Source organism: Daphnia carinata, chromosome 8, assembly GCF_022539665.2.
Source record: "Daphnia carinata strain CSIRO-1 chromosome 8, CSIRO_AGI_Dcar_HiC_V3, whole genome shotgun sequence".
Taxonomy (NCBI): Eukaryota; Metazoa; Arthropoda; class Branchiopoda; order Diplostraca; family Daphniidae; genus Daphnia; species Daphnia carinata.
This window is the reverse complement of record NC_081338.1, coordinates 4,498,032-4,509,627: the sequence shown is the minus strand read 5'-3', so window position 1 is coordinate 4,509,627 and position 11,596 is coordinate 4,498,032. Positions and strand designations below refer to the sequence as shown.

At 43.8% G+C, this 11,596-nt stretch overlaps 1 protein-coding gene across 1 annotated transcript; it reads left to right on the top strand.

Annotated features, from left to right (window-relative positions):
- Window positions 1-251: 251 nt before the first annotated feature.
- Window positions 252-11,389, top strand: LOC130704184 (DNA-binding protein RFX2-like). The gene is made up of 17 exons (XM_059496575.1): window positions 252-475; window positions 1,431-1,586; window positions 4,667-4,807; window positions 4,877-5,054; window positions 5,283-5,354; window positions 6,450-6,558; window positions 6,733-6,841; window positions 6,918-7,028; window positions 7,142-7,288; window positions 7,415-7,596; window positions 7,669-7,859; window positions 7,942-8,078; window positions 8,166-8,299; window positions 8,427-8,646; window positions 8,723-8,878; window positions 8,969-9,177; window positions 9,247-11,389. The coding sequence occupies exons 2-17, from the start codon at window positions 1,521-1,523 to the stop codon at window positions 9,617-9,619; spliced, it is 2,535 nt and encodes an 844-aa protein (XP_059352558.1). The 5' UTR covers window positions 252-475; window positions 1,431-1,520; the 3' UTR covers window positions 9,620-11,389.
- Window positions 11,390-11,596: the final 207 nt, after the last annotated feature.

The window sequence follows — 11,596 nt, the reverse complement described above, 5'->3', positions numbered from 1 at the left end:
TTGAGAGAAATCGTCTTCGAGGAAACCCAAGTCCGAACGGCGCACAATCCCTGGCTGTCGGTCTTGCGACCCCTTAGATCCGAGAATAACAAAAAAGAAAAAAAAAAAGAAAAAAAAGGAAATCCTTTACTAGGGATTTTCAGCTACAAACGACCAACAGTACACAGTACGGTCGCCATAGCTACGGCAGCCGAATTTTCGTAACAACAACAGCCAGCAGGTAAATAATATATATATTTTTTGGACTCGCTTTCTTTACATTTTTTGTCTCGAAGACTGGCTTTGAACAGATCGACAGTAAAATTAGCTCAATTTTCGATGTTTGCACGAATCTTGGGAGTTCAAGAATGAAATCGTGAACGCCCATTCATTAACTCTTATTCAGACGACCCATGAGATTTTTACTTGTTCGTTTGCCTTCGACGCCAAAGATAGCCTACCGGTTGGAGCAATGAGGGTTGCAATCTGTTTTTGGGTAAACTCCATGATACTTTTTCGTCAGTGCTATAATCAAATTTTCAAAAGTGAAAGAGCTGGATTCAAGTCGGGTAATCAAGTTCTTACGGATAGGTTACTTTCTTGAAACAAGCATTGATATTACATCTGTGAATGGTAGATAAACAAAAAGTAATATCATCGTGTAGTTTACAAGAGCAATCAGTTGCATTATCCCGAGCTTCAAGATACCAAAATGCTGCCACCCGTTTGCCTGTGACGTAGACAACAATGATTTCCCATCCTTGCTAGATTATTTGCGTTTGGGAAAGCAGCTTTCAGCAGCCTTAGATACTGTCATTAAACTTCTGGCTTGCTAGTCAATAGGCAGGTCAATTTCATGAGAGACATCCCCCCCGAAAATCCAGCCGATGGTCATGTGCCGTAACCGCGTGTGTATAGGGGCGGAAACACCTGGAAAGTCGGTCTGCAGCTTCCTCTCATCCACCCCTCATTCGCAACCCGCTTCCTCTAAACAGACGTAGCTGCACGTAGACCCTTGACGCACACAAACACGCGAGGCCTTCCCTTTTAATCTACATGTGATGCAGTCGAAACAAAGACAGCCCTCCCCCTTTGTGCTACACCTTCCACCCGGCACCCTACAGTTATCAGCGGAAAGAACGAAAAGAGGGTGGTGGGGTGCTTCGTGTACAGTTGAGGGCTTTGGGTTGTCATGGCACCAGGAAACGTCAACACAAAAAGGGCTAGAACCTAGGCACAAACAACTTCACCTGCGTTTACTCGTTTCCCGTCTCACATACGCTTAGTTCTCAGGTGAATTGACTAAGCTTGACAATAATCCCGCTCACAATTGGCGCCAACCGTCGTCCGATTCGAAAGTGTTGCGTCTTCAGTAGAAGACGTCGTATGCGTGTCTGCAGTGTCCATCTCGTTTCACCGACTGTTTTTCTTTCTTCTGCTGTAAATTACAGGCACAGCCCTTCAACTCGAGCGGACAGAAGTAAATCAAAATCAAACGTTCAGTGGAAAGTGCATCAGTGTGTGGTTCGTTTCTCTGGACAATGGCAGCGACGCCCGTCACTTTCATGTCGGCCGATCCTCGGCCTACCGGATCCTCGCTCAGCCAGGTAATTTAGAATTGTAATACGAGGTTTGGTAGAGACTCGCGGGAGGGGGGCAAAAGTGCACGTGCCTTCTCGGCTGTTTCAGTGCCAATCCGCTTTTTTTTTTTTCCTTCCGATGGTTTGTTTCCAATTTCAAATAGAGCACAACTCAAACAAGAAATAGTAGGCGAAAACAGATATAAAAGCGTCTGTTGTTGTGCTACTCTGGGCAACAAGTGGAAAATCCAGGAGGTGGGATGAAAAACCTTTTATTGTTACTTGATCGCATCTCAGCTCTCTGCATATATCGTCTTTGTTTCCACAAGGAGCGCAGTAAGGGGGGAAACAGAAAAGAGTGGCTCGTGTTTGTTGTATGTTTTTGCGGAGCAACTTGAAGCCGTGATTCAGGTGCGCTTACCTTGAACCTCCTTGCCATAGAGGTGAAGGGCGGGGGGATCGAAAAAAGAGAATAAAAAAATGGACGAAGTGAGCTCTCAAGCTACTCGTCGTGAATTGGATAGGAAATCAACAAAAAGAGGATTGATGTTCCTGTGAGTCTCTTTTTCCCTTCCCGTCCTCCTCCGTCACTAAGAGATGCACTCTCTCGTATCCCATTGTCAATGCACACACACGGATGATGTGCTCTTCTCCGTGAGGAGACCAAAAATCCGTGTAATCCAGCGAGGGGAGAGTAGGTGGGGGGGAAAAAGAAAAAAAATTGAAGGATGCAGTTTTTGATACTCTCAGATTGCCTTCGACAAGCGCTAAAGGGTCGTCTCTCTGTTGAACGTTTTTTTTTTCCCTTTTCCTTCATGGCCTCCCTCCCCTGTCGATCCTTGCGACCCACCCACACTGCTCCTGTTGCTTTGCCCGACGAACGTGAAACAACGTAGTCGTGAAACGAGGGTAGTAATAGTCGAGTCGTCAGTGCTGCCGCTTGTGTGTCTTGGTCTCTTGGCAGTGCCTTTAGTTTCACGCGACGACAATCACATCACCACTGTTTCTATTCCGGCCTTCCCCCTCCCTCCAAAAAATTAAGAGGTACTTCATATTTATTGTACGTACAGTCGTTCCCGAGTTCGATGAAATTATTATTTACTTTTTGACATCACCTGCCTGTGAACTGTTTTTTTTTTTTTTTGTTTCGTAAGAAGAGAACTCTCTCCCTACTACCTCATCGACCTCCCCTCTCTCTGACAAAGTTTGTGACTGATAATTACATTATGTCTATCGGGCCGGTTGTATTGCGCAGCTGGCTGTGCACGCTTTAATAAGTATATTTTGTATTAAAAAAAAAAAAAAAAGGAATAGATGAGTTTGCCCATCTGTCCGGCCCGTTGAACAAGAGATAAGGTAGTTTTTTTTTTGTTTTTTTTTTTAACTCCCCTATTTTATTTTTGTTATATTTTCATAGCCATCAGTTCTTTTTCTGGCGTCGCTTGGTGTTCAGTTTTTACTTTAAGGAGGCGCCGGATGGTGCGCTGCTAATATCGTTTGAGAAATATCGACGGAATAGGAAGGAAGGAAGTCAAAGAGATAGAAAAGTGCGTTCAATTTGGTTTCATATTGAGATGTTAAGAATTGAGGAAGAAAAGGATGAAGAAGTGTGTGCTTTCCTCCTTCCTATTCTTTTTTTTTTTTTTTTTTTTACTTCCCGCTTTAGTCTTTTCTATTATTCAAGAACAAGAAGAAATGAGAAAAAAAGCTTCCGCATCATAAAATCATTGCCGCCGCCGGATCTCTGTTGATAACTCGGCATCGGATCTCCCGTTTTTCTTTGTCTTTTGGAGTTTTTTTTTTTTTTTTTTTTTTATTCATAAATAGAGTTTTCGTTGAGGAAGATATGATTCGAGACATTTTTAGCTCGCCTGAATTTTACGGTTTTGCAAATATCAAGTTAAGTACTCCCGCCATTTGGCTCTCCAAGCGTGGAAGAGAGAACCTGTTGCCGAGGTTTTGATGCGGCCCGTTGCCATGGAAACTCGACATTTCCTTCTTTATACCAGCCTACTTCAATCTTAATGTTTCGTCCGTTTCCGCATAATATTATGATTAAATTTTTTTAAAACAAAAACAACACATGCACATAAATGAATGGATCTCTGTTTGTACTTCCGTTTCCGGACGTGCACTAAACGACCCAAATTTTTCGTTCGTCCACTCGTACGATATGCTCTCGGCCATTTACCTCCAACACGTATATCAAGTCTTATATTCCGGACCGCCGGAAGAGATTCTTTTCTTCCTTTAGCAAAAGAAGAAAAAGGCCTGGCAGAGGAGATCCCTACCGTCTTGTGTTGTGCGTAAAGCGGATTGGGTTTGCAAGGCAGGGCAGTGTATGAAACTACAGAAAGTGAGGAGAGCGTTCCAGCTTCCGCTCTTGGGATTTGGGTTTTGCTCCTCTCTTTTCTTTTCCTTACCTATCCATCTACTCGAAATATATATAAAAATAGGGGAAGATATTCGGAGGGAAACGGGACATGTGTTGCTGGATGAGGGGGAGGTATATATATTGCCTACTGCTTTTTACCCACACAATGTGTCTCCGTTTTCGCATTGAAAATCAAAACCTCTCCCCGGAGCCAAAAAAAAAAAAGAAAAAGAAGAATAAAGAGGCAGACAAATAAATGTATTTATTTGTATAAAAAGGATGGGGAAAAAAAGAAGGAAGGGGAGAGGATGTAATACTTATTGATCAAGAGATTGGAACTCGCCTTCCGGGCGGAACGAATGTTGTCTATCTACTTGTTCTTTCTTCGTCGGCTCTCTCCTTGCGATCCCGAAATGTGTCCTCCTTACTTTTCAAGCTGAACGACGATGTCGACTCTGTTGCCGGCGTCGTAAATATTGCACGCGCTTATCGGATAAATTTATCTATGAATTTCTCCCTTTGCTTTTCGTTTTCTCTGGCGCTCGTACACCGGCGCCCAGCTTCTTTCTCCGAACATCGTTTTGCTCTTTCTCTCCGCATTCGCAGGCGTGTTACGGGCTTCACTCTACTTTTGCCAAGTGTTTTGTTGAAATTCCCTCGTGAGATGAGACTAGTTGAATTAACGCCATCCTTTTTTTTTTTTGTATTTTTCTGTTTGTTTGTTTTTTTATAGCAGCAACAGCAACAAACACACGGCAGTATAGTGGCCGCCGTCGTCGAAGTCGTTAGCAGCAATTCCAACGCCGAAGTGGCCGCTCAAGTGGAAGCTTGCGATCTTACCTTGTCGTCAGCCAACAACAACGCGGATCATTTGGTATTCAAAAACTATTGTGATTTATTGTTGTCTTTATTTTAAGCGACGTGTTTTGCAAAACAATGCCAGGGTGCGGAACACGCAAATTCGGACGCGGCCGCGGCTGCCGTTGCGGCCTTAGAAGCGGAAGAAGCGGCCGAGGCTAAAGACGCTAGCGAGGAAGAGAACGATCACAACAACACGGACCACACGTCGCCAATTACTGTGACGGTGACGTCTGGCAGCACCCAGTACATCGCCATGGCCGGTAAAACTTGATTTCAACCATTTTCTAATAGTTAATAGTCCCTTTTTTATTGTTAGGCTGTTTGATTTCTAGTCGATTGTCTTGTAGTCATCAAGTAGTTTGCCTTGTTTCGAAAGACTGGCAGTTATTTTTTTAATTTTTTTTTTGAGCGTGGGACGGGGTTTTAAATTGCGCTTGGGTCAATATGTTCGTATGTCTTTTTTTTTTCTTCTTCTTCTTATTCTTTAGCCGACGGTGCGGTATCCGACCGATCCGTCTACACTTCTCTGACCCCTGTTCACGCACCTACGTCCATCGTAGGTAAGCCAAAAAAAAAAAAGCAATCGGTTCAAAAGCGAACGTCCACTTTGAAAGACTCACGCCAAAAACGATGGACGCAAAAATTGTTTTCTGTCGTTGGATGTTTGTCAGTTTCAGTTCATTCCTTTTTTTTTTTATTGTCTGATGCTTTTTGATTCGTTCCGGCACTCGTTGAATGCTAGGGAGAAAATTGATTGTTACTGAAACTGTGTCTAAAAAAAAAAATGAAGTTGTGATTTTCAGTTAGAAAAGGCCTTCGTTTTATATCAGCAGTGAAAAGAGAGTTAAGCGCTCAGTTAACGTGATTAGAACCGATTATTGTTTGTGCGTGTTCTCGTGTCGGATTAAACTTAATTCAGCAACCTATAGGAAAAGAGGAAGCTCCTGGAGTTACGTCGAATTAATAATAATGTCTGGCGGATAGAAACATGGCGGAGTTCACTAAGTTATCAACGCGCTACCCTACTCGTTAATTAGTTGTATGCTGTGTACATATATAGATATATATATCCAGCGTGTTACGATGACGAATTGATCCAGGCGTCCCGTGGCCAATTAACGACTTGTGTTTGTCTGCTGCTTACCAACGGCTTCTCTCTCTTTTTTTTTTTTTACTTGTTTCTTTTAACGAGCGAGGAGATTGTGTCGGATGTTAAATTGGAGTCGCGCTCTATGGTGTCGATCCCCTTCACAAAAATAAGGGAGAAACCTTGTTGTTGTTGTGCACGACTTTGTGATGTGTGTGTGTGTGTATCGCTTTGATTGTTCATCGTGTCGGCAAAAATGGCCGCGTAACGTCGACATCTCAGCATTAGGGAAAGTTTATTTTCAATCTTATGTCATCATTTTCAGTGGCTGTTTTTTTTTGTTTTGCTTCTTCGTCTTGCCTTCGTTGGTTGTTGATGTTCCATGTTGCGGGAGCCTTCGGTCGTCATGGTTACCTAATGTTCAACCGGTTGGAAATTGTCTGCGCTTCTATTTTTTTTTGTTGTTTGTTTGATCTTTTTGCTGTCTATTAACAGGAACTGTCTTGTTTTTATTTCGATTGTTTTTTTTATTATTCATTTTATTTTGTATTCTGTTTTTTGATTTTAGTGAGCGGCAACGACACGCTGGGCGGCGACTCTTCAGTGCACTCTACGTACGTCCAATACGTTGACGGTTCTCCAGACTCGGCTCTATACGCGGCGACTAACGGGCAAATGTATTTCCATTACTAACAAGCACACCTTTTTGTTTTTCAAATTCGCCATCTTTGTGTTGTTCTACCGTCGATCCCATCCTTGAGCCGCTATTTTGTTTTGTTTTGTTTTGTTTTTAAACTTTTCGTTTCTCTTCGTTGAACGGCGTGTACTAACTTTATGGAACCCGATCTTAGGACTTACCCGGCCTATACAGTCGTGGAATCTGGAGCCATGTACTCGCCGGGCAATGGTCAATATTACACGAGCGGCGGAGGTGGCAACAACAGCATCACCTACTCACAGGTGAAAAAAAAATGAAAATAAAAAATCAATTTGAAAAAAAGAATTTACACATGAAATTTCTAATGAATTATTCTAGGTGGCTCCGGGACAATTGACTCAGACGAGTGGTGGGACGTTTTTGATCCAGCAAGGGGTCGATGCCGATGGGCACACGCTCATTACCACGACGAGAGCCTCTCCTCAAACGGTAAAAATCATGAATGATTTTCCTTTGTTATAAGAGCCACAGCTGGATTTTTTTTTAACTCGACTAACACTCTTTTCCATGGCTTGGATGGCTCCCTTTTCGCTAAATTTTAGGAAGGAAATGGTTCTTCTTCGGCTTACCTGGTAACGGGCTCGCAATCTGGTCATAGCCCGTCGTCCGCCGCCGTGGCCGTCGGAGGCGGGGCCGATTCCGATTCGCACTACAGTCTGGCCCATGCCACCCGGGTATCACCGGCCACTGTAAGAAGGCCTTGCATCTCGGTTCCCTTTAGAACTAACACAAATTCATCTGACTAAAATTCAAGAAGCAGATTGTGTGATTTTTGTGGCTGCAGTGAGAGCAAATTTTGAAATTGTTTCTTGCAGGTTCAATGGCTCATTGATAATTACGAGACGGCCGAAGGTGTCAGTCTGCCCCGTTCGACCCTCTACGCTCACTATTTGAGGCATTGCAATGAACACAAACTGGAGCCCGTCAATGCCGCCTCTTTTGGCAAGCTGATTCGGTCCGTCTTCTTGGGACTGAGGACCAGACGATTGGGCACGAGGCAAGCATCATTTTAATGTCTTTAAGAGCCGTCCATTGCTAATGGCATTTTCATTTGTTGGGGGCGAAACAGAGGCAATTCCAAGTACCACTACTACGGGATTCGCGTGAAACCGACTTCCTCGTTGAATCAAATGTCGGTCGAGGACAGTCCGCCCGGCGTCCAGCGACACCACCAAAATGGCAAGCGCGGAGCCAAAGGAGGGGCTCACAGCAGCAGCGGAAGTCTGGACGCCACTTCGCCCACCCACCAGCAGTACTTGGGTATTCGAATTTTCTTAAAGTTCTCAGAGAAAGAAAAAAAAATCTGAAAGAGAAATGAATTGACCCACTGATTAATTATTAGCGCATCGCAATTTAGGGGATGCAGCCGCAGCGTTGCCGCACTGGCCCGACTTGGAAGCCGACAGTAACCAATTGCCGCCCGGCATCGATATTGACGATCTGCAGGCTTTTGTGACCCTTTATCGAGATCATTGCGAGGTAAAACGATGACTCTCAAAATGTTGGATCCCACTTGAAAAAAAAAAAAAGTTCCATTGTTCCGCTCTCCCCCTCGTGCGCACACAGGCGATGCTGGACGCCGTCATTAGTCTGCAGTTCAGCACGGTGGAGACGATTTGGCGCCACTTTTGGCGCAGCGCCAACAACAACGAGGCCGTCGATGTCGGCATGGAAGAGGATCCCGAGAAAATGTTGCCAAAGTATGTTTGGAACAAGATTTATTGGGCTGTATTCATCGTCCGTTTGCGGGACAACGGCCAACTTTTCTATCCATATACGACAATGTGATTTATCTTTTCCCATCTCTCTCTCTCTCTGTCCATTCAGGGCTAAACTTTACGTCCTATCGCGTTGCGAGCCTGTTTTGATATTCGTCAAAAAGGCCGACTACCAGTTCTACCAGAACCTGGTAGAGGTGCTGATCCCCGACGTGCTGAGACCCATACCGGGCACTCTGACGCAAGCCATACGCAATTTCGCCAAAGGATTAGAGAACTGGCTTTTGACGGCCATGAACGGCTGTCCCGAGGACATCATCATCGTTAAAGTAAAACACATTCATAGATATATATATATATTTTTTTTATATTGCAAAATGGTATTTTTTTTTTTTTGCCCTCCAGGTGGCCGCCGTTAATGCGTTCTCGCAGACGTTGAGACGCTACACTTCCCTGAATCATTTGGCTCAAGCCGCTCGTGCCGTTTTGCACAATTCGGCTCAAATCAGTCAGATGCTCTCTGATCTCAACCGCGTTGATTTCCACAACGTCCAGGAGCAGGTCCACACGTTTATAACAAACAATGCCCTTTTTTTTTTTTTTTTTTTTTTTCCTATTTAAATTCTAATACAATTGTGCTATCGTGTTTAGGCGGCCTGGGTCTGCCGTTGCGACCCGGATCTCGTCGCTTGGCTGGAAAACGATTTCAAGGCGACGCTGCAGAACCAGGCGACGCTGGAACAATGGGCCCAGTGGCTTGAAAGCGTCGTCGATCGCGTCATGAAACCCTACGAAGGCGGATCGACACAAGAGTTTGCCCGCGTCGCCCGTCAGTTCCTGCTCAAATGGTCGTTTTACAGGTGCAACTTAACGAAATAATGAAAACAATTTCTTTGCAACTGTTTGTTTTCATTTGACTTGCTATCCAGTTCGATGGTGATTCGTGATTTGACTCTAAGGAGCGCCGCGTCGTTCGGTTCCTTCCATTTGATTCGATTGCTGTACGACGAGTACATGTTCTACCTGGTGGAGCACCGCGTGGCCATGGCCACTGGGGAGACGTCGATCGCCGTCATGGGCGAGTTCCTCAATTTGACGCAACGCTCGAAAGAAGAGGACGACACGGGATCCGGTTCGGTGCCGCCGTCGCCCAGCGGATCCTCGGGATCGCTTCACGTCGGCGTCACGGCCTCCCTGTCGCCGCAGAAATCGGCTGGCAACAACAACACGAGCAGCAGTCATCATTTGCATTCGATGGCCGATGGCAGCTCCAACAACTCTAAACGGCCCAAACTCAGTTGATTTTTTTTCTCTCCAACATTTCAGTCGATGTGCTGTCAAACGTTCCGGCCGTCATCTGTTCCTCTTTCTTTTTTTCCTTTCTTTTTTTATTTTTATTGATAAAATAGCTGATGATGCTGCTCTACCACCATCGGGAGGGAGGGAAGACTTCTCAGTCGAAATTTGCATATTTTTTGGCCCGCACAACACGTTGACTGACACCACAACAACAAGACCCTCTGAGCCATTCTTTTTTTTCTTGTTTTAATTAGATGTAACCCAATGACAGACTAAAACCCAATTTTCTGGGACAAAAAAAAAAAAAAAAAAAAGAAAAAAAAAAAAGCTAATCGTATAATATTACATGTCACAATTAAGTCTGATTGTTTTGTGTGAGTGTCTCTTTTGTTCGAGTTCTTCTTCCAATGTCTTGTGAGGGAGAAAGAAAAAAAAAGATTGGAAGTGAAAAAAGACATGAGGACTTGGGAGAGATCTAGTCGTGTATGCTTAACTATATTTCATGCCTTTGTTTTTCTCTCAAACCTCCTCCCCGATTAATTGTGACCCATTGTGTGTTTGCTGTGAAAGCTCTTTGTGTCTCTTTCAAATGCCAGAGAATCGAAACAAAAAAAAGTTGCAACAAGGAACTTGCATGGATGTGAGCATCGCACTTCAAGAGGATCTATGTGCGTCCGAGAGCTGAAAGAGATGGCGGGGGGGGGGGGTTCTTACTGCTGTTTGCGTGTCGATTATTGTTGTCGGCGCCGTTGCTGGTTGCCGATGGGAACAAAAAAAAAATGGAGGAAAACCATCGCGTGATGTAACGCGTCCAGTCATTTCATTCTTTTTTTTTTATCTGTTCGACTGGGAATCATCTTTATTCTGTGGACGTTATCATCTCTGTATGTGTGTGTGATTGTGTGCTACCCTCGTTCACCCTCAGATCTCGCTCTTTTCTCTGTTGCTGTGGAAAACGAAAGAAGTTGGAAAAAAAAAACGTAGAAAGAAAGACGCAACAAAAAAAAGGAAGGTTAAAAAGAAAAAGATAAAAAAAAAAAAAAAAAGAAACGACAAAATATATTTGAAACGAAAGAGAAAAAAACCTTTATTTTTATCGGTTGGATCGTTGAAATAGGTGAGGTGTACCTTTGAGACGATGATGGAATATGCATTTGAAGAAGGAGATTGACTACATCCATCTTCACCCTCTTTCCCCCTCCCTCCTTCTTCACCCATTCCTGTCCAGCTATCCATAAAAAGAGAAGTTGTGTGTACGGAAGACGGGCAAGTTATATGGTCCGTGTGTGTCTTGTATTTGGCGAGTCATTTCGTATTAGAGAGATGAAAAGAAGCCAATGGAAAAAAAAAAAAAAGGAAAGAGGTTTGTGGCCCGGTTCTCTTTTCTTTTCTTTTTTTTTGTTGGTCATGTTTTATTACAACTGCAGAGAGAGAGAGAGTTGGAACGGGAGCTTAAGGATGAGCATCAGCAGCCTCTTGCCTTATTCACGAGTCGCGGGATTTCTCTGAAAGCTTCCCGTACCATTTCTCCGTGCTGCTGTCCTCTTCAGACTTGACCGAACGAAAAAGAGAGAGAGAGAGAGAGAGGGGGGCGGGTTCCTACTGTCTGTTGGTCTATACTTCTGGTGCAGACGGATATGTATATAGTGGGTTGTGGGGGGGCTTCTGTATTGCTGTACACACACACACACAGAAGTTGACTGATCGATTTTTCTTTCCACACAAGCCGTTTCATAAAAATTGTGTGGACGTCCTGCCTCCACGAGTCGCTTGGTATTTTTTTATTTTTTTTTTTTTTTTAAATTCATTCCTTTTGAAATTTGATTCTTTACTCAATTATTTGTTGCTCGAATTCTTGCTTAAAAACTTTTTTGTTATGTAATTTTTTTTTTTTTTTTATTGAAAGAAAAAGGATATGCAAATAGCCGTCTTTGAGATGCCTTTGGCCAATCGCTTCGCCGAATGATGAATGTACCGGTC